Source organism: Sus scrofa, chromosome 3 (assembly GCF_054392235.1).
Source record: "Sus scrofa isolate SSC_HxYL_T2T_F1_AM1 chromosome 3, Sscrofa_HxYL_maternal_Yorkshire_Landrace_v2.0, whole genome shotgun sequence".
Lineage (NCBI taxonomy): Eukaryota > Metazoa > Chordata > Mammalia > Artiodactyla > Suidae > Sus > Sus scrofa.
The window spans coordinates 71,333,652-71,358,254 of NC_139385.1; the positions used below are offsets into that span (position 1 = coordinate 71,333,652).

General features: G+C 48.4%; 2 protein-coding genes across 3 annotated transcripts; one reads left to right on the plus strand and one right to left on the minus strand.

Annotated features, from left to right (window-relative positions):
- The first annotated feature begins 418 nt into the window (after positions 1–418).
- On the plus strand, positions 419–16,482 carry GGCX (gamma-glutamyl carboxylase). Of its 2 annotated transcripts, none has more exons than XM_085018777.1 (16): positions 419–535; positions 908–1,078; positions 2,281–2,439; positions 3,220–3,442; positions 5,259–5,337; positions 5,901–6,007; positions 7,249–7,412; positions 8,070–8,335; positions 8,483–8,614; positions 9,262–9,413; positions 9,842–10,011; positions 10,194–10,324; positions 11,170–11,317; positions 11,751–11,946; positions 12,390–15,116; positions 15,403–16,482. In XM_085018777.1, the coding sequence occupies exons 4-15, from the start codon at positions 3,288–3,290 to the stop codon at positions 12,580–12,582; spliced, it is 1,893 nt and encodes a 630-aa protein (XP_084874903.1). In that variant the 5' UTR covers positions 419–535; positions 908–1,078; positions 2,281–2,439; positions 3,220–3,287; the 3' UTR covers positions 12,583–15,116; positions 15,403–16,482. The 2 variants fall into 2 exon arrangements, with proteins under 2 accessions (XP_084874903.1, XP_084874902.1); XM_085018776.1 differs by having other exon boundaries at positions 3,277–3,442.
- A 2,004-nt stretch (positions 16,483–18,486) lies between these two features.
- MAT2A (methionine adenosyltransferase 2A) lies at positions 18,487–23,373 on the minus strand. Its single transcript, NM_001167650.1, has 9 exons — positions 23,283–23,373; positions 21,187–21,264; positions 20,968–21,090; positions 20,601–20,713; positions 20,370–20,513; positions 19,976–20,194; positions 19,565–19,747; positions 19,273–19,406; positions 18,487–18,589 (listed from the first exon to the last, which is right to left on the minus strand). Exons 1-9 carry the CDS (start codon positions 23,371–23,373, stop codon positions 18,487–18,489), a joined length of 1,188 nt encoding a protein of 395 aa, NP_001161122.1.
- Between the last annotated feature and the right edge of the window lie 1,230 nt (positions 23,374–24,603).

The following is a 24,603-nucleotide window of genomic DNA, read 5'->3' on the forward strand; positions in this document are numbered from 1 at the left end:
CGGCAGTGAACCTCTCTGGAAAGTCTGGCATTTGTGCCCACACTGCTCACATCAGGGAGCATCGAAGGGACACTACAGTAACGTGGAGAGGTCTACTGGGGTCCCGGGAGGGCCCCAGCGAAGTTGCAGGCATTTTGAGTCTAGGTTGAAAGAGAAAAGAGGGCTCCGGAGGCCTCTAGCGAAAGACTGGTCGTTCTGTAGAACTGAGGCGGGTTCAGCTGCGTCTCCGTACCTCCTCCGTCACCCGGTAAAATGAGGCCAGACCACGTCTCTTCGCGGCCTCGTCGCCCCGCCCCAAGGCCATTTGCTCCGCCCTCTGCCGCCAAGCGAGGGACCCGGTGCGGTAGACTAGGGCCCTTCACGACAGTCCGGGCGCTTTCCGGCTCGCCTCGCAGGTGCTGATGTGTCGGGGAGGCGGGGCTTGGGGGAGCCAGTCCCTGCGACGCTCCCTGCTCCGACGTGCAGCTGTGGTGGATCTAGCTCCCCGAGGCCATGGGGGTGTCTGCTCGGTCCGCGCGGGCCCAGCCCCACTCTGGTAGGCTCAGAACCCCGCCTTGTGGCTGTTAGAGAGGGGCGCTGGTTTCAGAGGGATGGAAGCGGGAACACTGCCCTGTGGAACCCGGGGAAGACTTGGTTGGGAATAGGCTTGTAGAGATGTTGCAGTCTTTGGCTTTGGGGTGGCTATGATATTCGGGGTGCTTTGCGGTTAGGAGGATATAGTCTGAAAAAGATTCTGGGGCATTGGGGGATCCTGGAGGAGGGGCTGCACTGCAGGGATGTTTCGGTTAGCCAGAGATCAGTGGGAGAACCCAGGTTGGCAGGAGCCTGGGACTGTAATATCTGGAGAAGCCTGTTTTAAAGCATCACCACCCAAACGCGCATTTCTCTCTCCACCTATTGGTTGCAGATAAAGTACAGAAAGACAAGTCTGGACAGACCTCAGGGCCCCCTCAGAGCAGCCGAATGGGGAAACTCTTGGGTTTTGAGTGGACAGATGTGTCCAGCTGGGGGAGACTGGTGACCCTGCTGAATAGACCAACGGATCCTGCAAGCCTGGCAGTCTTCCGTTTTCTCTTTGGTAAATCCACTTTGGGGAGGGGCAGTGTGGTTGGGGGTGGGAGAATGACAATTGTCCCTTGTCCTTTTCTTGGCTACTTACCTGCTTAGTAGACTTACCTTGCTTTTCCTAAGACCAGAAGTTACTGATAATCTGTGAGAGGTCTTTGTGAACTTTAGGATCGAACCCAGGTTTGTCTCTTCCCATTAGGGTTTGGAGGCCAGAAATGTTTTGATCTGAGGCTATAGGAAATATAGAGTCAGAGGAACAGGAACCCGTATTATCTGTGGCATGAAGTTGCCCAGTAACTGCTTCAGAGAAATGGCAGGGGTGACAGGGCAGACATTCTGGCTATGGCTCTCTAATCCAGAGTCTAACTCATAGACCACAGCACATATGCTTGGAATGGGTGACAGATACAGTGACATTACTTCCTTTAGCCCAGTGGTTCTCAACTGGGAGCGATTTTGCTCTCCTAGGGATATTTGGCAATGTCTGTAGACATTTGTATTTGTCACAGCCTGGGGTGGGGGACAAGGGGAATTGTTGGCTACTGGCGTCTACATAAAGCCAGGGATGCTGCCGAATGACCTAGGATCCACAGGATAGGCCTCCCAGCAAATAATTAACCAGCCCAAACTGTGAATAGTCCTGGGGTTGAGAAATCCTGCCTTAATGGAGCTGGCTTCCTGACCCAAATGTGCTGGTCAGATACTGCCAAGGGCTCCAGGAAGAGAAAGAGGTTGAGGAGCACCACCCCAGAACCCATTCTCTCTCTTTTTTTTTTCTGATAGGCAAGAAATTGATTTATTAAGATAGGATGCTTGTGAGAGATGCAAGCAGGCAGGCAGGGAGGCTCTGCCCCAGAGCCCTTTCTGTAGCCAGTAGGACAGACCTTTACAAATATGACTATCAAAACACGAACAGCTTTTAGAGCATTTTGTACGCTTCTCTCCCTTAATCGTCTCTGAAACCCTGCACAATACGAGGAGCCCCCTTTCCCACATGGGGAATTGGCTCAGTGAAGTGCAGTGGCTTTCTGATCACACAGCTGGTATAATGCCCAGCACAGAGTGAATGCTCTGAAATTATTGTTGAATGAATTCTTTTCAGGGTTAGGAAAGAAGTCTGACTCTGGAGCCGGGTGTGCTCCCCTGTATTCCGGTGTGTCCCGTGGCTCCCTTTGCTGAGGCCTGACGGCCCCTCCTCCTCTGCCTTCTCAGGGCTGTTGATGGTGCTGGACATTCCCCAGGAGCGGGGGCTCAGCTCCCTGGACCGAAGATACCTGGATGGGCTGGAGGTTTGCCGCTTCCCTTTGCTGGATGCCCTGCAGCCACTGCCACTTGACTGGATGTATCTTGTCTACACCATCATGTTTCTGGGTGAGGGAAACTGTAGTCGAGATGGGAGTATTGACTGGCTTTCCTAAAACCCCTGAAATACAAAGCATGCTGGTGAATGACCAGGGTCCTCCTTATTTCACTTCTGTTGTGATTTATAACTTCATCCTGCTGACTTGGGTGATATCTGAGCTATGACCCTATAACTCTTTTTAAAAATATTAAAATAGGAGTTCCCTTGGAGTTCCCATCATGGCACAGTGGAAACGAATCTGACCAGGAACCATGAGGTTGTGGGTTTGATCCCTGGCCTCACTCAGTGGGTTAAGGATCTGGCATTGCTGTGAGCTGTGGTGTAGGTTGAAGACACGGCTCGGATCTGGTGCTGCTGTGGCTGTGGCATAGGCCAGCAGCTGTAGCTCCGATTTGACCCCTATCCTGGGAACCTCCATATGCCCCAGGTGTGGCCCTAAAAACCAAATAAATAAATAAAATAAAATAGTAGTTCCCATTGTGGCATAGTGGAGATGAATCCAACTAGCATCCATGAGGACTCGGGTTCAATCCCTGACCTTGCTCAGTGGGTCGCGGATCTGGTGTTGCCGTGAGCTGTGGTGTAGGTTGCAGACACAGTTTGGAGCTGGTGTTGCTGTGGCTGTGGCCGGCAGCTGTAGCTCTGATTCAACCCCTAGCCCAGGAACTTCCATGTTCTGCAGGTGCAGCCTCCCCCCCCCCATAAATAAATTTAAAATAGCATTTAATTTTAATCTATTTTTACCTGGTTATAAAATGTCTGATGATTTTTCTTGGTCACACCCACAGCCTGTCCCAGGGGAGCTGGGCCTTTGACCTCTTAATCCTCTCCCTCTCAAATCCCAGGGGCACTGGGCATGATGCTGGGCCTGTGCTACCGGATAAGCTGTGTGTTATTCCTGCTGCCATACTGGTATGTGTTTCTCCTGGACAAGACGTCGTGGAACAACCACTCCTATCTGTATGGTTTGCTGGCCTTTCAGCTGACGTTCGTGGACGCAAACCGCTACTGGTACGAGTCTGGGGCAAAGAGGGAGGGGTTGGCTGCATCAGGATGGTTACCAGAGATAGGAGCCTGGTGACATCCTAGAATCTGTCCCAGCAAACGTATTTTTTTCTGCTTTGCTTTTTAGGGCCGCATCTGTAGCATATAGAAGTTCCCAGGCTAGGTCGAATCAGAGCTGTAGCCACTTGCCTACACCACAGCCACAGCAAAGCCAGATCCAAGCCACGTCTCTGACCTACACCACAGCTCATGGCAACGCCGGATTCTTAATCCACTGAACGAGGCCAGGGATCAAACCTGTGACCTCATGGATACCATTCAGATTCGTTTCCACTGAGCCACAATGGGAACTCCCCAGGCCAGGGGTTGAAACCCGCACCATAGTAGCGACCCCCAAACCACTGCAGTGACAGTGCTGGATCCTTATCCCACTGCATCACAGGAGAACACCTGAAAAGTTCCATTTTTATGGGGCTTTTACACAATTTACAGAAACACTCACCGCTTTACTACAGAGTTTCCACATGCTAAACACTATGCTAAATAAACACTTTTAGTTTTTCCACATTATAACCCCTTGAGGTCCATAGTGCTGTTTCCTTTTTATAGATGAAGAAACTAATGCTTAGAGAAGTGAAGGATTTGCCTGAGGTCTCCTAGCAGATGGTGAGAGGCACAGGTGAGACTCCAGGTCTCCTTAATTACAGACTCCAGTGCTCTTGCCCACAAGTGTAAGCTGCCCATTTCTTAGCTCCTTTGCTTAGTCATTGTCTTCTTGAAAACCTGCTTTGCTTCTGTCTCTTCCCCAGAATACATTTGATTCTAGTGGGCCGGTTTTATCAGTTCTCAGCCTAGGTAAGCTGTTAGCAGGTACCCTCTGGCACTAGATCCTCTGACTATGACATGTCAGTTTGTCTTGGGTATTGAAACTTTTTAAGAAATGCACTATATATATTTTCATGAACCTTTGGCTTTTCAAATGTTCCCTCAAATTCACTCTTTTTCAAATTCAGTCATATCCCAGAGTTCTTGTTCTGGGGCAGCAGAGATGAATCCGACTAGCATCCATGAGGATGGAGGTTCAATCCCTGGCCTTGCTCATCTAGCGTTGCTGTGAGCTATGGTGTAGGTTGCAGAGGCAGCTCAGATTCTGAGTTGCTGTGGCTGTGGTGTAGGCTGGCAGCTGCAGCTCCAGTTCAACCCCTAGCCTGGGAACTTCCATGTGGCACAGGGGTGGCAAAAACAAACAAACAAACAAAAAAACCTGTCATATTCCAGCATTGTAGTCTCTTTCCTAATTTGCTTCATCAGGACAAACTAATTTGCCAACTAACGAATGCTAAACACTACACTTTGGTTGGTATAACTCACTAGTAATATTTCTGTTATAACATGAAATAAAGACTGGTACAACATGCTGGTTTAATTCTAAAGGGCCTCTGAATATCCCAGAGAACCAGAGATGCAGGAATTGTCCTGGGATAGAGAAATTATTACATTTAAAAAGCACAACAGAGAGCGTTCCCGCTGTGGCTCAATGGGTTGAGAACTCAGCTAGTATCCATGAGGATGCGGGTTTGGTCCCTGGCCTCGCTCAGTGGGTTAAGGATCGGGCGTTGCTGTGAGCTGTGGTGTAGGTTGAAGAGGCAGCTCAGATCTGGCATTGCTGTAGCTGTGGTGTAGGCCGACAGCTGTAGCTCCGATTCCACCCCTAGCCCAGGAACCTTCACATGCCCCGGGTGTGGGCATTTAAAAGAAAAAATCTCAGTGGAAATGGGCTGAGATGAAGAAGCTCCCCTCTATCCTCTTCTCCCTCCTGCAGGTCTGTGGACGGCCTGCTGAGCAGCCGGAAGCGGAATGCCCACGTGCCCCTCTGGAATTATGCTGTGCTGCGTGGCCAGGTACAGGATTTGGGGAAGGAGGGAGGTGTTCTTGACAGCCATTGTCTGCAGACTATACTCTACTTGGCCTTCTTGGATCTTCTCCGCTTCCTCTTTTACTGGAAAGCTGGGCAGGCTTTTCCCTGTAGAGCTTTGTTCCGATAGATTAGAATCCTCCTGAATGAAAACCCTGTCTGCAACCTACGCCGAAGCTTGCGGCAATGCTAGATCCTTAACCCACTGAGTGAGGCCAGGGATCAAACCCGCATCCTCATGGGGCTTTTCCAATTCCCGAATCTCTGGGGTCTCTCAGTTGGTCAATAGAAAGAAGAGAGCTTTGTTCCTGCTAGATTAGAATCCTCCTGAGTCACGTCTGTGCTTCCCTGACTTTGCTTGGTGCCTACAGCATTGGTAGGAAGTCAGGAAATACTTGTCGGCAGAGTAAATATCCAAGATGGGTGACCAGAAGAATGGCTCTAATCTTCCTTGGACCCTGAGCTGAGGTCAGAACTTACTTGTGACTGACTGTAGAGAACTAAGTTCCGACTCTGTTTGGACATTCGTTTTGCATGTTGTGTTTGCAGATCTTCATTGTGTACTTCATTGCGGGCGTGAAAAAGCTGGACGCTGACTGGGTGGAAGGCTACTCCATGGAGTACCTGTCCCGGCACTGGCTCTTCAGTCCCTTCAAGTGAGCAGCAGGGCAGTGGCCTCATGTGGCCCGCATGTAGAGTCGGGGGCTGGCCTCCCTCAGGTCTGTGGTTGCGGCTGCTGTTCCCACTTTGCCTGAATCAGCCATGTGCTCCCCTCTGCCCACTCATGTGCTTACTGAGCAGAAGGCAGAGCTGATGATCAGAAGATCTAGGCCTTGCTGCCGCAGGAGATCTAGAGTGTGGGCACAAATGAAGGGAAGAGAAAGAAAGGAAAGGAAGGTGCCAGCGCTGGGTGACTTGGTGAATGAGTCAGTGCCCTTGGCAGTTGCCGTGGTGGTGCCTCCTAGGTTGTCACCTTGGCCTCTTCCCAGCATCCCTCAGCTGGTGTACCAAGAAGTGGGACATTCAGCACCCTGCCCTAACAAAACCATTAGTAACTTTTTTTTTTTCTTTTTAGAGCCACAGCTGAAGCATATGGAAGTTCTCAGGCTAGGGGTCGAAATCAGCTGCAGCTGCCGGCCTCCACCACAGCAATGCCAGATCCGAGCCGTGTCTACAACCTATACTGTAGCTCACAGCAACACCGGATCCTTAATCCTCTGAGCGAGGTCAGGAATTGAATCTACATCCTCATGGAAACTAGTTGGATTTTTAACCCTCTGAACCACAACAGGAACTCCCATTGTTACCAATTCTTTAAAAAAAATCTTCCTCTGACTTCTCTTCCTCCATTTTCTTCTTTCCTCTTGTCACACTTTTTTCTTTTCTTTCTTCCATCCTATTTCTGCGTTCTTCATATTTGACATCATTATGTTAGTCAAATGTTCCCCTTTTCGTTTTCTATTTTTTTAGGGCCACACCTGCAGCATATGGACGTTCCCAGGCTAGGGGTCAAATCGGAGCTGCAGCTGCCAGCCTATCCCGCAGCCACAGCAATGCCAGATCCGAACTGCATCTTCGACCTACAGCGAAGCTTGTGGCAATGTCAGATCCATAACCACATCCTCATGGATACTAGTTGGGCTCATTACCTCTGAGTCACAATGGGAACCTCCTCTTTTCTTTTTATTGGCCTCACCTGTGGCATATGGACGTTCCCAGGCTAGGGATGGAATCTGAGTCAACAGCCGAGACCTGTGCTGCATACCAGATCCTTTAACCCACTGCACTGGGTGGGTCCTGCTGGGTGGGTCCTGTGGCCGGGACAGGGCAGCAGAGGGACATTTGCTGAGAGTGTGCCATGAGTGCTGCCACCTGACTCTGTCCTTGGTGTCCACAGACTTGTGTTGTCCGAGGAGATGACGAGTCTGCTGGTGGTGCACTGGTGTGGGCTGCTGCTCGACCTCTCAGCGGGTTTCCTGCTCTTCTTTGATGCCACAAGATCCATCGGCCTCCTCTTCGTGTCCTACTTCCACTGCATGAATTCCCAGCTTTTCAGCATTGGTCAGTGCCTACTGTCTGGTGGGAAGTAGGAAGCCACAGGTGTGGGGGGATGAGCCAGAAGTCTGTGTGGGAGTGAGAGATGGTGATGGGGACAGGCACTGAGCCGAACCAGATGCAGTCTCTGTGAGATGGAAACAAGGCGGAGAGGCTTGGGCTTCTAAGCTCAGCTAGTGTGTTGTGTAGTATCTCCTGGAAGTATTATCCTCGAGTTAAGAACTTCTTTCCTGGAGTTCCCATTCTGGCTTAGTGGGTTAAGAACCTGGCTGGTATCCATGAGGATGCAGATACAGCTGGGATCCCTCGTTGCTGTGGTGTAGGCTGGCAGCTGCAGCTCTGATTTGACCCCTAGCCTGGGAACTTCCATATGCCAAAGGTGTGGTCCTAAAAAGAGAAAAAAACAAGAACAAATTTTTTCCTGGCATTCCCTGGTGGCTCAGTGGGTTAAGGATCTGATGTTGTCACTGCTGTGGCATGGGTCCAGTCCCAGGCCTGGGAACTTGCACACGCCATGGGTGCGGCAAAAACAAACAAAAAAACCCCACTCTTTTTGTCCACTTAAGGGTACCTGAGAGGCTTCCTGGGGGCGGGGTTGAGGGGATTATCCACGTTTCCACCAGCCAAACTCCTGAAGTGCTGGTTTTTTCCCTGCTTTTCCAGGAATGTTCCCGTATGTCATGCTGGCCAGCAGCCCTCTCTTCTGCTCCCCCGGTTGGCCTCGGAAGCTGGTGGCTCACTGCCCAAAAAGGCTGCAAGACCTGCTGCCCCTCAGGATTGCCCCTCAGCCCAGTGCCTCCTGCATGTACAAGAGGAGTCGGGCCAGAGGAGGCCAGAAGCCAGGGCTGCGCCATCGCCTGGGCGCCGCCTTCACCCTGCTCTACCTCCTGGAACAGCTCTTCCTGCCCTATTCCCATTTCCTTACCCAGGCAGGTCGGGGCTGGGGGTTAGCTTGGATAGTGGCAGAGGCAACAGCAGGAGGGAGAAGGCGGGTCTGGCCTTGTAGGCCTCTGTTAGTGGAGGGTGGCAGGAGCTCGAGGACCAGGGCGCTAATCCCTGCTACCCTGCCTCCTCAGGGCTATAACAATTGGACGAATGGGCTGTACGGCTACTCCTGGGACATGATGGTGCACTCCCGCTCCCACCAGCATGTCAAGATCACCTACCGTGACGGTCGCACCGGAGAGCTGGGCTACTTGAACCCTGGGGTGAGATGCCTGAGGCTGACAGCTTGCCGGTCTTCAGAGCCCCTCTTGAGTTTTGGGGTCTGGCTTGTTCCTAAACACAAAATCACTTGGGTCCCTTCTGCCCTTTTTCTGGAGCCACATGGAACCTTCTGTTGGGGGGTTGAAAAAGGGCAGTGGCATTCACTTCCCTGAATCAAGATGAGATTTAGGAAAGGTGAGCACCACTGGCTTAGTGACGAGAAATTCTTCCACAAAGGTTTTGGCCCTTTTTTTTCCCTTTTCTTTTTTTCTTCTTTTTTTTTTTAGGGTTGCACCTGCAGCATATGGAAGTTCCCAGGCTAGGTGTTGAATCAGAGCTACAGCTGCCAGCTTACACCACAGCCACAGCAACACAGATGAGGGCTACATCTGTGAACTACACCACACCTCACAGCAACGCCAGATCCTTAACCCACTGAGCAAGGCCAGGGATCGAATACACATCCTCATGGATACTAGTCAGGTTCATTACCACTGAGCCACAGTGGGAATTCCTGTTTTGTTTGTTTTTTTTTTTTTTTTCCTGGTCCACACTGGCAGCAGGCAGGGATCTCTTTGTGCTGTTGGCAGTGCACGACTGGTCCGGGAACTTGAAAACGAGGTGGGACTAATGTGGGGGTTTGGGGCAGGTATTCACACAGAGCCGGCGTTGGAAGGATCATGCAGACATGCTGAAGCAATATGCCACTTGCCTGAGCCGCCTGCTTCCCAAGTACAATGTCACTGAGCCCCAGATCTACTTTGATATTTGGGTCTCCATCAATGACCGCTTCCAGCAGAGGTGGGCAAGGGGAGCAGAGAAGGGGGAAGAGTGAAGTCCAGCTCTTTTTGCCAAGATGAATAGCCCATGCTCCCCAGTATTGTCTTGCTTGAAAGGCTGTCCTCTGATGCATGTCCCTGTTTGCCTGGTTGTGGGCATAGCTGATTGCTTCCAGCAGGGGGCACCATCATCCTGAAGAAAAGGATTTCTCACTGCTTTGGAAGCTGTTAACACAACTCTTCTCAGGTGGCCACTAACCCCCATTCTTCCCAGTGCTCCAGAGTCTTCTTCCCCTTCTCTCTGTCCCAAACTGGGAATAACATGCTGACATAGGCTGTTTCTTCTTTCTGGAAAACCATTTTCCCTCTATCTGGGGACAGTGATAAACAGAACCAGAAATTCGGCTTAGGGGGCTGTGGATTCCTTAGGACACGGTTTTCTTCCCTAAGGATTTTTGACCCTCGCGTGGACATTGTGCAGGCTGCCTGGTCCCCCTTCCAGCGCACACCTTGGCTGCAGCCACTGTTGATGGGCCTGTCTCCCTGGAGGACCAAGTTACAGGAAATCAAGAGCAGCCTGGACAACCACACTGACGTGGTCTTCATCGCTGATTTCCCTGGTACGGAGGGAAGCAGGGAGGCTTTGCTGTCTCTCCTGGCTTCCTCAGCCAGGGACGGGGCACCCGGTGGAGGGGGCGGGGCCGCTCCGGTGGGAGGAGTGTTTTGAGAGCTGAGGGGCGGTGGTGCCTAGTGAGTTCACGCCACCATGGGGTGAGATGGAGGTTTCTGTTGCCCCTGGCAGGGCTGCACCTGGAGAACTTTGTGAGCGAAGACCTGGGCAACACTAGCATCCAGCTGCTGCAGGGACAGGTGACCGTGGAGCTGGTAGCAGAACAGAAGAACCAGACTCTTCAGGAGGGAGAAAAAATGCAGGTATTTTACTGGAATTAGCAATGATAGAGGAGTTCCCATTGTGGCTCATTGGGTTAAGAACCTGACTAGTATCCATGAGGATTCGGGTTCAATCCCTGGCCTTGCTCAGAGGGTTAAGGATCCAGCATTGCTGTGAGCTGTGGTGTAGACTGGCTGTTGTAGCTCCGATTTGACCACTAGCCTGGGAACTTCCATATGCCGTGGGTGAGGCCCTAAAAAGACTGGGGGGAAAGAAAAAACCAACAATAGAAAAGTTTAAGTGAGTGGGGTTGATTATTATAGACTCAAAATGCCTTTTTTTGTTGTTGTTGTCCTTTTTTTTGTCTTTTTTTTGCTTTGTAGGGTTGCACTCGAGGCACATGGAGGTTCCCAGGCTAAGGGTCGAATCGGAGCTACAGCTGCTGGCCTACGCCACAGCCACAGCCACAGCAACTCGGGATCCTACCCTCGTTTGTGACCTACACCACAGCTCACAGGAACACCGGATCCTTAACCCGCTGAGTGGGGCCAGGGATCGAACCCGTAACCTCATGGTTCCTGGTTGGATTTGTTTACCACTGAGCCATGACGGGAACTCCAGACTCAAAATACTTTTAATATAACAGTGATACAGTGGGGGCTCAAAAAGCAAGGGCCTTCTGGGGCTGTGAATAACCTCATTCATGATTCTAGAGGTCAGTTCCTATGGATTCCAAACCACAAGAAAATATGTCAAGGGCGGGGTGGGGGGGGGTGCGCGGCGGCGGCGGCGGCAGGTGGCAGGTGGGCAGGGTGGAGCGTAGGGAGGCTATAGGCCGTCCGGGGAAAGGCTGGAGGGTGAAATTTCTCCCTTACTCCCTTGTCAGTTGCCTGCGGGTGAGTACCATAAGGTGTATACGCTGCCTCCTGGTCCTTCATGCTATATGTACATCTATGTCAACACCACAGAGCTTGCCCTGGAGCAAGACTTGGCATATCTGCAAGAATTAAAGGAGAAAGTAGAGAATGGAAGTGGTGAGTATCTGAAAACTGGGGCTGATCTAGCCCACTTTACAAGAAGTCAGGGTTGTGAATGAAGATCTAGCTGTTAAAGAATGAACTTGAGGGGTACCCGTTGTGGCTCAGTGATTAACGAACCTGACTAGTATCCATGAGGACACGGGTTCAATCCCTGGCCTTGCTCAGTGGGTTAAGGATCCGGCATTGTCGTGAGCTGTGATGTAGGTGGAGGACGCAGCTCGGATCTAGCATTGCTGTGGCTCTGGCCTAGACCAGTGGCTACAGCTCTGATTGGACCCCTAGCCTAGGAACCTCCATATGCTGCAGGTGCAGCCCTAAAAACAAACAAACAAAAAAAAGAATGAACTCAAATCATCTAGCTGGGGAAAAGGTAGTTCTAAGAGAGTGAACATTCTCACAGTGATTCCTCTTTTTGCCCTCTTGGCAGAAACAGGGCCTCTGCCTCCGGAGCTGCAGCCTCTGCTGGGCGGGGAAGTAAAAGGGGGCCCCGAGCCAACACCTCTGGTGCAGACCTTTCTCAGACGCCAGCAAAGGCTCCAGGAGATTGAACGCCGGCGAAACGCCTCCTTTCACGAGCGACTTTTCCGATTCTTGCTGCGAAAGCTCTATATCTTTCGCCGCAGGTGAGTTTTACCCACAAAAGTACCATGTTTTGGCATCAGATGTTTGCAAGCTGGGTAACTTTTCTCTGGTGAGGGTAACAGTGGAACTCTCCCAGGAAAGGACAATCCAGTGCCAAACCTCTTTTTCTCCTCTCCATGCTCCCCTCCCTGATTAAATGGGAGAGTAAATGATGTGTCTGATGGCAAGCTGTGTTCTTCCACCTCACCTTGTCTCCAGCCTCCTTGTGGGTTATTCCTACCCCACCCTGGAATCGTCTACCAGACTGTTTATAAAGAAAGGGGTCCCTTCCAGCTAGGATGTGGGGGTCACTGGTCCAGGAGGCAGGAAGAGTCTTATGTATGCCTGGGCGAGAGGAAGTGGAACCAGGTGTCCCCTAAGGGCTTTGGCAGGAGTTCATGTGCTGAAACAGGAGTTTGGATGATGCTTTTCTCCTCTTTTCCAGCTTCCTGATGACTTGTATCTCACTTCGAAATCTGGTATTAGGCCGCCCTTCCCTGGAGCAGCTGGCCCAAGAGGTGGCTTACGCGAACTTGAGACCCTTTGAGCCAGTTGAAGAGTCGAGTCCTTCAAACACAGAGTCTTCAAATCCTAATCCTCCTGAGCCAAATTCGGACCCTGTCCACTCAGAGTTCTGAGGGAGGCCAGATGTTGGGGAGAGATGTAGGAGCTGCCAGTCACAGGGCCATTACCTATGCAGTGGACATTTGAAAACATTTTCAGATTTTTTAAAATATTTTCTTCCTTATCTATAGCTCTCATAAATTCAGAGAGGACAGTTTAGAGGAACCAAGGAGGTAAAGCAAAGATAAGATTTATCAAGCCCAGGTTGAGGGGCTTGGGGCAGGGGCTTAAAAAACAATGGGAAGGAGTTCCCATCGGTGGCTCAGTGGTTAACGAATCCAACTAGGAACCATGAGGTTTCGGGTTTGATCCTTGGCCTTGCTAAGTGGGTTGGGGATCCGGTGTTGCTGTGAGCTGCGGTATAGGTTGCAGACATGGCTTGGATGCTATGTTGCTGTGGCTCTGGCGTAGGCTCGCGTGTACGGCTCTGATTGGACCCCTAGCCTGGGAATCTCCATATGCCACAGGTGCAGCCCTAGAAAAGACACACACACACACAAATGTGAAAATGGCTTTCTAGGGTAAAGGAGTAAGAATCAGGTTTAAAGTGACTGGCTCCTTGGGGAAGGAGATTTAAGGTACCATGAGGAAAATAATAGCAGACTGTTCTCAGTGTTTGCCATGTGCTGGGCACTGGGTGAAGCGCTGTGCCTGCATTATTACATTTAGTCCTTAATGGCCATTAGTCCTGTCTTACAGTTGGAGAAACTGAGGCTGAGAGGTAATATAATTTGCTCAAAGATACCCATCTAGTAAGGAATGGATTGATGGTTGAACCTCGGTCCTGCACCCTGCCTCTTGTAATTTTCAGAATCACTGACAATAATTCTGAGATAATGCAGCTTAAACCTTGTCTCCTTACAAAGTATGATTAGGATGGTGATCAGGTCTTAAAAGCATACAGTAATTTTCTCTTCACTGCAATTTTGTTTCCTTCTTTGTTCTTAGTATTTATATAGCCAGTATGTTTCTCACTAGCAGTTATGAGCATAGTTAGAATAGTACAAGGTTCAATAAGGAAATTTAGATGATTAGTAATGGTATTTCTATAAAAATAGGCTTATTATCTAGCCTTTTGTGAGCAGGAGGTGACGTAAGATTTAACTTAACATGGTGAAAGATTAGGTTTGGATGTTGAAGGTTTGTATGTGATTCAGGAAGATCCTCAATTCTGTGGAAGTTCAAAGGCCTACACTAGACTAGGAAGTGAGAATGCCTAATTACACAAAACAAAACCAGGGGTTCCCATCACGGCTCAGTGGAAATGAATCTGACTAGCATCCATGAGGACCCAGGTTTGATCCCTGGCCTCGCTCAGTTGGTTAAGGATCTGGTGTTGCCGTGAGCTGTGGTGTAAGTCGCAGATGCAGTTCGGATCCTGAGTTGCTGCGGCTGTGGCTGTGGTGTAGGCCAGCAGCTGTAGCTCTAATTTGACCCCTAGCTTGGGAACCTCAATGTGCCACGGGTACGGCCCTAAAAAGACAAAAAACAAAAACAAAATGAGCCCCCTGCTCTGGGGCCTCATGGTCCCAAGACAGAGACTGGCAGTAGCCTGGCAGTGCCAGTGACTTTGATAAAGGATTGCATCTCTTTTCAGGCATCTCTTCCCATGCCCCGCCCCACCCAGTCTCAGGGCTCTTTCCTAGGCAGCTGCCTTTTCACCACATACTTGGGGTGATTTATGTCTGCTCCGTGGTTTCCAGTCATGCTGCTGCTTAGGTTTCTGTCCTGTGCCCTAGAGCTGTATGTCCAGCTCCATCTGGATATCCCACAGAGCTTTCAAACTGTCCAAACAGAACTTGCATTCCTCAGACCTGCTTCTCCTTTATTAGTGAATGGTGACTTTTTTCCCACTGGGCCGGGCTGGGGATTGAATCCATGCCTCAGTAGTGAATTGAGCCGCTGCAGAGACAATGCCAGATCCTTAACTTGCTGTGCCACATTGGGAACTCCAACTTTTTTATTTAAACCAATCCCTGAGTAATCAGCCTTGACTCTCCCTTTCTCGCATTCCTTTTTTTTTTTTTAAAGAATCTAAACTTTTTTGTCTTTTGGTGTTTTTGTTTTTTTGGCTGTGCCTGTGGCACGTGGTAAATTTTCAGGCCAGAGCGTCACACCTACACCTCAGCAGTGACAACACCGGCTAGGCCACCAGGGAACACCCTTCTCATTCTTGAGATTTCAAGTCCCATCAATTCTACCTCTGTTGGATCTGTTGAATTCATCTCTACTACCTCTGTTCTTTCAGCCTTTATACTGGAACCTAGTTAGGGATAGACTAGAGCAGGCCTGCCATGTAGTTGGGCAGGTTGGGCCTGAATAAGGGTACCCCAGAGGCCACAGGGAGCTTGGCAGCAAGTCCTTCTGCTTCATACCAGGCATTTGGTGGGTTAGCAGTGGTTATGTCATAGGGCATCTCACTAACTGAAAGCCAGCGTGGCAGGCAGTCCTTTGCCAGTAGGTTTGGCTATCCTTGTTCCCCCCACAACCCCTGCACCCACATTTTACTAAGAATAGCTCTTCACTTTGGGAGGGAACTCATGCAAAGGTACTTTTCTTTTTTTTTTTTTTTTTTTGTCTTTTTGCTATTTCTTTGGGCCGCTCCCGCGGCATATGGAGGTTCCCAGGCTAGGGGTCGAATCGGAGCTGTTGCCACCGGCCTACGCCAGAGCCACAGCAACGCGGGATCCGAGCCATGTCTGCAACCTACACCACAGCTCACGGCAACGCCGGATCGTTAACCCACTGAGCAGGGGCAGGGACCGAACCCGCAACCTCACGGTTCCTAGTCGGATTCGTTAACCACTGCGCCACGACGGGAACTCCCCGCAAAGGTACTTTTCTAACACAGGCATGGGTGCTGCTTTCCCACAACTGTGAGTACCACCTGTCTCCTTATCTAAATGAAAATATTAGGGGTGAGGTCAAGATGCTAGTCTTAATAAAGAAAAGCTGATAATTGGAGTAAATCAAGGTTATTCAAATTTTGGGCATCCCCAGGCTGTGGATCTTTCGTGTTCTTTTAGCCAGAAGGCCTTGCATCCTGTCCCCAGCATTTGGATCATTTGTCCCTGATCAACTTTGTGCCCCTTGAAAACCCGAGAAAAGCATGAAGTGCTTTTTTCAGCCATAATCACCTTCACCCTTTGCTTCTACTCTTCTCCCTGAGCTGGTTAATCCCTATCCCAGGGCTGGTTAGGATAAACCCACCATTTAAGGTTACCCTCCATAGGCAGACTGAGCTGGGATCATCCTGGCAAATACTGAATTGAACCTCACAGGCCATTACTTGTCTGGTGCTGCTTCACCAGCCTACGGGCACTTAATCATCCCCCTCATTTAGCCAACAATGGTTGCTTATCTTTTGACAGTAATGCAATGACATCTAAAAGCTTTTTGAAACATTCTGGAGCTTCTTAATGTCATGCAAAGTTGAAGTCCTCAAGTTTCAGAGTACGTCAGTTTTCATTGACTCTTTAAAATTTAACCTTGCCTTTCCTCCCAACCTGTTTCTAAACTTTCAAGCCTCTAGGCAAACAGGTATAAGCTTTCCTTAGACCACTAGTTTTCATACATGCTGTGAACATATGCCAACTGGGTCCTAGGCTCAAGGTTGGCCCAAGCTCTATGGTTAATGAACCTGTTACACCAACTGCCACAAATAAGCCCTTGGGAATTTGTATTTTCACTAGTTTTAAGTATATCTCATTTTAGCTCACTTACTGTGTAAGATACTGAAAACTGGTCCCTCACTGCTGTCTACTGTTTTCAAACTAGTATCTACTAAAAATCTAACCTGCAGCCTTAAACGCTTATTTATGTAGAGATCAAAACTTAAGGCAATAAACTCTAAAATTTCCAGAGATGAAAATCTGCTTAAATTTTTGAAAATAAACATCACTGCTTCCACATTATACTCAGTGGTTCTTATGCCCTTATTTTCTTTTTTAGGGCCACACCCACAGCATATGAAGTTCCCAGGCTAGGAGCTTAGGGGCAGAAGCAAACCACAGCTGCCTGCCTAGCCACAGCAAAGCAGGATCTGTGCCACATCTGCAACTTGCACTGAAGCTCATGGCAACATTGGAACCTTAACCTTACCCACCAAGACCAAGGATGGAACCTATGCCCTTAGTTTTAAACACTGCTGACGGTACAATAGTGGCAGCTGCAAAAGGGGATGAATTTTATCCATTTTGCTGGTGAAGAAAAGGGGCAATGCTGGACAAACTGAAACCAAAACTTAAATCTTTTTCTTAATGCTAGAAATAGGATTTACAAACCTTTTAAATGCCTGCAGTTAGGGTTGAAGTGATTTCTGAGCCATAGGTGGGATTACAATTACTCAGGGTTTCAACTCATATTCACGCCAGAACACTTGACAACAATAATGGACACATGTTAAGGTAGAACCTAGCATTTTATTTAGATCTTCATTAAACTGTTGGAATTGAGAACCAGACATACGTAATAAACCTCCAAAAATAGATCCTGAAAGGCACTTTCTGCTTAGGGCAAGCAGTCATGGAATAAGCATGTAAACAAGCTGGCTTCTCTGTACCACACCAGCCAAGTCAGCTTTCTCCATGGCCAGCCGCACCAGCTCTGCCCTCCCTTCTGTTAACACCAGCCAGAACCCCTGTAGGTCTAACCCAAGGTTTTTCTGTAGGACACCTTGGCCTACCTGGGAATGCTGGAAACATGTTAAAGGAATCATGGTGTTGAGGAAAAAAAGAAAACTCTTTTAAAAGCTGCCATCTGAGGTGATGGCTTCTCTGTACTTACGCCATACCCCAGAATACAATAAATAAGCAATTAGAAAATGTTCAAGTATGAAGGGATTTCCTCCTCCCCGCCAAAAGCACTGCTCTCTGAAGGAAGCTGGTTTCTCTGTAGCTACACCAGCTGTTCAGAAAGCTCATTGGACCTGGTTTTGAAAACAAAACAAAGTTAAAACCCTGGGAGGAATTATTGTGCAGTGTGGAGTACTCAGTCTTTCTTATAAAGAAAAAAAAAAGTTATCTGGTACCAAAGTGTGCAACCTACAGACCCTCAGGTACTGCCCTGTGACTTCTCTGTATGATATCACAAGGGTGCCAAGTGCCTGTTTTTCTAGAGCTAGGAGTTGGTGGTTTGGCTAGTGCTGAAACCATGCATAGGATTGGTTTACTAAATAAAAACCTTATTACGTACGTCCTCCAAAAGACAGCTGAAAAGTGGAGAGATTTTGATTTGGTGCTGTTTAAAAGAGATGGCAATTAAGAGCATAAGCACCAGGGAGATGGTTTAATGGTAACTGCCTTTTTTTTTCCTTTCTTTCTTATGTCAGGCTAGAGCTCCAAGTGGAACTTGCGTTACATGCAAGAATGACTGGATAGGGAACACTCCCTGACAAAGAGCTACATAATTAGAAATGGATCAAGTTATAGGGAGGGTAAGGGAAGGCTTCACATTCATAATAGAGCTCAAGACATTACAAATTCATGCTGACAGGGCTGTGGCATTGCCAGACAGAGGCTATAATGGAACTACAAGTACTTTACGTGCACATTACAAGGACATTTTCAGCATTTGGTGGGAAAGTCAATGCAATTAGGATTTTAGAAGGTTGGGTGATAGGGCACAAAGGTTCAATTTCAAAGCATTATGTACTACAGTGCTGTTGGTTTGTTTCTAGGCAGTTACATGGATCACCTATGCTCACTAAATTCATTATAATGGTGAACAAGACACCTAGCAAGCCCAACTTACAGTCCCCCACACAAGCTAAAATTCATGTCATTGACTAGAGAGTGACTGCAACTGATCAGGAGCTGAAAGAGGACAGGAAAATTTAGGAAGAAGGGCCCTTTCCCTCAGAGCTTGAAGGCTTCTCTGTAGCCTACGCCAACAAGTCTGGGGAAAAAAGGCTAACACTTTCAATACTTAAGCTTTTTGGGCACTTCCCATGGGAAGCTGTCCCTACCAAAGTGGCCATAGGCTGCAGTCCTCTGATAAATTGGCTTCTTCAGATCCAGATCCCTGGAATATACAAGTCCGTAACTTAATATGTAGCATTTAATTAAAATAAAGCAAAACAATCAGCAAGACTCATTTTCAAGACTTCTGGCAAATGAGTTCAGTTCTCTGGGGTATGCTAGGAAAAGAAGTTTGTGGCAAAAATGTTTGTTACTTTCCTGGTGTCCAAACTCCTTGCACAGTCCTTATTAGTAACTACAGTTCTTGTTTTTCCATCCCTGGCTCAACAAATATGAAAACTTGTCATTATTCTGAGAAATTCCAAGTGCCAAAAGCTCATCTAAAATCATCGAATACTTACCAAGATCCCATGTCCACGCCCTATACCACAGTTATTTTCTTTATAACAGCTGTGAACATCCAATATATCTGTACTAATTTCTTAAGTAAACATCCCTTAGGTAACACAAACACAAAACCTACATCAAATGTGGAGGACAACTTTCTGGGTAGTTAGTCTAAGCCATGGAGCACTACCATTTTAAATTTTTTCTAAAAAAAAAATCTAAGCCTTTACTGAAGGTAATTTAAAAAATGACATCAACACATTCTAAACTTAAAATGTTTCCCCACTTGAGTCTTCCTTCATACCTTCATCTTCTCAGATCTGAATATAGCAAATGTATACACATACACACCCACACCCTCATTGTTTTCCTCTAGCAATAGGCTTTTACCATCTTTACCTGACAATGACCCCAGGGCGGAGGTCAAAATTCTTCTTCACAATCTCTAATAGCTCTCTCTCACTCTTCTGAGAGGTGCCATAATGGAAAATGGAGATAGACAATGGATGAGATACTCCAATAGCATAAGAGACCTAAAAGAATTTAAATGTCAGAAGAGTCAGTGATCAAAAGACCCACACTTGTGTAATACACTGGTATTAAACAAAAAAAAAAAAAAAAGACAAGCACACTACTAAATATCCCCCCCTTACATGCTTTTTAATTACCCCAGTTATATAAAAGTATATACCTGAACAAGAACCCTTCTGCACAGACCTCCTTTAACAAGGGATTTTGCCACCCAACGAGCAGCATAAGCAGCTGAACGGTCCACCTTGGTGTAATCTTTTCCTGAAAAGGCACCTCCTCCATGAGCTCCCCAACCGCCGTAAGTGTCCACAATGATTTTCCGACCAGTCAAACCGGCATCACCCTGAAATTACAGGATTTAAATCACTTTATGCCTTTATGCCAATTCATGCCAGGAGTGCTTCTAGATCAGGCTTGTAAAATGCTTATTCAGTATCACTCAGCAAATATCCTCAGCAGCCACATGTAGGCTTCCAAAAAACCTAGAAGAAAGGTGGAAGTAGCCAAATTTTTTCAAGTAACCATGATAGGACTCAAAAAAGCAAGCAGAACTGACATTGTAAGGCCTTACCTGAGGCCCACCAATAACAAATCTGCCACTTGGCTGTAGATGATAGATTGTATCCTCATCAAGATATTTTGCAGGTACAACTGCTTTGATGACTTTCTCCTTTAGGGCATCTCTCATCTCATCAAGACAAACTTCTTCATCATGCTGAACAGATATAACAATTGTGTGGACTCTGATGGGAAGCACAGCACCTCGATCCTGCATATACTGCACAGTCACCTTGAAGGTGAGACAGATCATCAGAACATCAGTCTGTAAACAATACCTCTGTTCTTGGTTCTCTAGCCTAAGCAACAGTACAAAAAACAAATGCTGTTCTCTTAGGTTTAATCAAAAAACTTGCTGATCTGTGCCAACATAATGTGTATCTAATTTTATGATGCTCATCACTTACTTGAGTTTTAGAATCTGGGCGTAACCAAGGCAAAGTGCCATTCCGGCGTAGTTCAGCCAGTTTGGCATTGAGCTTGTGTGCTAAGACAATGGTTAAAGGCATACATTCCTCAGTTTCATCAGTGGCATAACCAAACATCAAACCCTAAAAAAGGAAAAGTCACCAATGTGATCAACTCAAGCTTTAGAATTTCATGTTATAAGACATACAAATAGACATCTATCAAGATACCTGGTCTCCTGCACCAATGTCTTCCTCATTCCGGTCAAGATGAACACCTTGAGCAATATCTGGTGACTGCTGCTCCAAGGCCACTAGCACATTACAAGTCTTGTAGTCAAACCCTACAAATGAAACAACAGTGTTTTGTTTTTCATTTTTTAAAAAGGGCCATACCAATACTTTCTATTTACAACAATTTTCTGTAATTCTAAATACTGCTAAAGAGATCAAATATACCTAAAACATAGTACTTTTAGAGGAAAGAATAAGGCTAGAACAAAAGAATAGTAAAAATTTACAAGCAAAATTAAAGATTTCTAGGATTTCTAGTAACACTCTAGACAGAGCTAGAGAGGACTGAACTCATAAAACATACCTTTGGAAGAATCATCATATCCTATGTGCTTAATGGTTTCACGAACCACTTTCTGATAGTCAACAGCAGCTCTGGATGTAATTTCCCCAGCAAGAAGGATCATTCCAGTTTTAGCAACAGTTTCTAATAAAAAGAGAGGATCACACTCAAAAATCACTTTTACCAAGTAATTTTCTTGTTACCTTTTCATCAGTTGAAAAAGCAGTGTTCTGAACCTACCACAAGCCACTTTGGCATCAGGGTCCTGCTGAAGGTGGGCATCAAGGACAGCATCACTGATCTGGTCACAAATCTTATCTAATAAGAAAAAAAAAAAAATCCTGGTTCAATGTAACTGACTATTAAATGTAAGTATGTCATATCCCCTTCCCTATAACAACAGCTATGAAAATCTCTAAGAGCTTTCTTTAAAAAATTGTGGCAAAATGTATGGAAATCTTAACTGCTATACCTGTTGTTTAAATAAAGCACTGCTTCTGCAGAAACCGTTTGCCTGAAGAATAAATGCTGGATATAGGGCTACATGTTTCCTTGTAGCCTCACAAGACCACCAATTCAGTTAAGCCAGGAGAACACCTCCCATGTTTAATACATTTAAACTCATTGTGATTTATGCACTTTTTACACCTTACAAGGTGTAAGGTCTCTCAAAGTATTTTGAGGACTTACAAAGTTCCCAGACAAAAATAATTTATTAAATAGAACAGCCACATAATTGAGAGTGATCACATGAAAGCAGAAATAAGTGGTTCCTCTTCCATGCAAAAGTATAGTGACTTTACATTATTAATTTTCAAAGACAACAGTACTTAAAAATTTTACCCTCCCCCAATTTAAAATCTGCACTGTAAATCAACCAACCATAAAAGTGAACTATTTATCTTACCAAGGTCTCCCTAACACTAAAGAAGGGCAATGAAAAATAATGTCACTTAAAGAGTTAAGTGATGAAAACAAGGACATTTTATGAACAAAGGGAAACAGCAATCGTTTTAAGAGTAGTTCAGGAGCAATTTGAGACCAGAAAATCTCCAGATATATTCTGAATCCTAGTTGATCCCCCCCCCCACTGTATTGTCCTCTATTAAAAATTAGGAGGAGCAGAAATAACCCTTCAAACATCACCTAAGTTTTCCATAGCCATACAAAAAAAAAAAAAAAAAAAAGCAAAATGTGCACTGCACTCAAGCCAAGAGGCCCAAGATAATCTATTTATATAGGCCTGTGGCTTTCAATTAATAAAAGGTGGGACAAATACACGTTAAGTCTCAGCACTGGGGAGAAAAGCAAAACCACCCAAATCACACCTGCCCTTCACTCATCAGGATCTCAGGGTTTGTCCTCTGGTATACCAGGAGGTTGCTCCTGGGATTGCATCATCGGCACAGTGGACTTACTAGAGAAATGGATCCTTAAGCCATCGGACTAGAAATCTGTCACTGTGGTCATTCTAAGAATGAGCTGGATCAGTTTAGTAAAATAATGATCTTCAGCAGGTGATGTTTTCTGGCTGAGATCGAAAGTTCCTGAAAAATCTTCACTCTTTCACGTGTAAAGTGATGCCCATGATGGCGGACTGGTGGACAAAGCCCGGAGGACATGTGGAGAAAAACCTTGCCTAACGGTCAGCCCCGAGGACTTTAAAAGGAAACCCAACGCAATGGCAGCTTACACTTTTAATTCATGCTTCCCATCCTTTTCACGCACTGTCCAAATAAGGCAGGCCTCCTCCGCCAAGCGCTATATTTAGTAGGAGGCTGTCACCTTGACGCAAGGCCATATACCGCGTACGGGCATGTCGCATTCTAAAGCGTGGCTCTGCCCGAAACCAAGAATTAATGAGAAGAGCAGACGCCCCGAGGCCCCGGGCGCCGATGTCGCCCGCCGGCTCCCTAGCCTAGAAGCCACACGCTGCGGCCAACACGTGGTTGCGGCTGCAATGCGGGGCGCGCGCTCCCGCGGGCTGGACGCGAGCACGCGGGGCGGGCCACCCACTCGAGGAGCTCGGCCCGCAGGGCGGGGAAGAGAAACTAGTGCCCTCCCCGGCTAGAGCACGAGCCGCCGCGGCCCCCGCCCTTCTCATTTTCTGGAATCTTCCGCATGCCGGGGCGCGCGGCCGGATGGGAGGGAGGGGAGAGGAAGGGGGAGGGGAGCGGCGGCCACGCGCTCGGTACCGCCGGCGCCACGAGGAAAGCGCGCGGCCGCCACTCTGCCAGCCGCCCGTCGGGCAAGGGCCACCAGCGTGGGCACCGCGGGCAACGGGTCCCTCCGGCCAGGCCCCGCCCCTCGCTTCGCCCCAGGCCCGGTCACCTCACCTGGGTGGCCTTCCCCTACAGACTCGGACGTGAAGAGGAACGTGCCCTCCTCGATGAAGGCGTCGTGGAAGCCGTTGAGCTGTCCGTTCATGGCGGTGGCGGTGAGTGAAAGTGGCGTTGAGAAGAAAAGAGAGCAGAGATGAGGATACTGCGAGACGCGCGAGCAGAACACCGCGTTCTTCTTGGCGCAGGCGGGCGGCGCGGAGCGAACGAGACGGCGGCTGGCGCGGCCCAGTATTTATACAGGGCGCCCGCGCGCGCCCGGCCCGGGCCCCGCCCCTCGGTGCCGCGCGCCAATGCGCCACTCGCGCGGGGGCGGGAGGGGGAAAGGGGCGGTGCGCCGAGGGGAGCTCGGGCCAAACCACTCTGCCAGGCAGGGGAAGGGAGCGGAGGTAACGCGCCCCTCCTACAGATATTTCGCCGTCTTAGGCACTGATAACAAGGGGTGAGGAGAAAGACGAGTGTATTGGGTCATCTCACGTTTCCCTGTTCGATGTGGGAGGAAGACCGACGAGGGCTTTACGGGCCTGCTCCCCCCGTGCTGTGATTTGGCACCTCCCTTCCGACCGTTGGCCCGGGCTCTCCGGCCGCGAGGTCGCGTCCCCCCAGCGGTGGTGGCGGGAATCGGCGGGTGTTTTGTCCTCTGGTTCTACCCGAGGGTCTTTCCGGCCGCCCGGCCTTGGGATGCCCGGGTGACAGGGAGCCAGTAGCCCATAGCCACGTGAAAGTGGCCATCTTTGCTGGTCAGCGTACGCTCCTTCGCATGGCCTTATGCCTCCCTGCCCTGCTCGCTGCTGGCGGCTGGTGGTCCTGCGGGGGGCCGTCCAGTTGCTAGTAATTTCTTGGTTAATGGTTCTGTGGTGAAAATGGCCGAAAAACAGAATAATGAGAGTTCTGGTATCGATTTCAATGGCTGCGATCCCCCTTCCGCCCCCAGCGCTGGAGTTTCTTAGAGAGGCCCTTACCCTCTGCGGACCCTACGGTGGAGGCCGCACTCGGCCCCTTGGGCGCCTGCCTTTTCTCCGTCGGAGAAAGGCTGCTCGCAAGACTGACCTTGCACTTGCTGACTTTCCTGTCTCGGAGGCGGAAAAAAGTCGATGTTAAGAGTGTTGTCTTCTCAGTCTTCTGTTCAAGAGACTGTTGAATATGGGGCGCGCGGGGGGGGGGGGGGCTATCCCTTGTGTGTGATTCAGCAGATCTCTTTACAAGGTGAAATGGTCCATTTCCTGAAGCTTTCACTTTAAAATGTCCACCTGCGTTTGTGTCAGTTTTGCCCATTAAAGGAATTATAGGGAGAGACAGAAAAAGAACAAAACGAAGC

What these genes read in the sequence shown, in the direction of transcription:
- GGCX (XM_085018776.1), top strand. Translation starts at nt 493, where the DNA reads ATGGGGGTGTCTGCTCGGTCCGCGCGGGCCCAGCCCCACTCTG. An exon ending in TGGGCTACTTGAACCCTGGG is followed by an intron (nt 8,615 to 9,261) that starts GTGAGATGCCTG and finishes GGTTTGGGGCAG; the next exon opens with GTATTCACACAGAGCCGGCG. An exon ending in CTCTATATCTTTCGCCGCAG is followed by an intron (nt 11,947 to 12,389) that starts GTGAGTTTTACC and finishes CCTCTTTTCCAG; the next exon opens with CTTCCTGATGACTTGTATCT.
- MAT2A (NM_001167650.1), bottom strand. Translation starts at nt 23,373, where the DNA reads ATGAACGGACAGCTCAACGGCTTCCACGACGCCTTCATCGAGGAGGGC. An exon ending in TGTAGGGGAAGGCCACCCAG is followed by an intron (nt 21,265 to 23,282) that starts GTGAGGTGACCG and finishes TTTTCTTATTAG; the next exon opens with ATAAGATTTGTGACCAGATC. An exon ending in GCAGAAGGGTTCTTGTTCAG is followed by an intron (nt 19,407 to 19,564) that starts GTATATACTTTT and finishes AAATTCTTTTAG; the next exon opens with GTCTCTTATGCTATTGGAGT.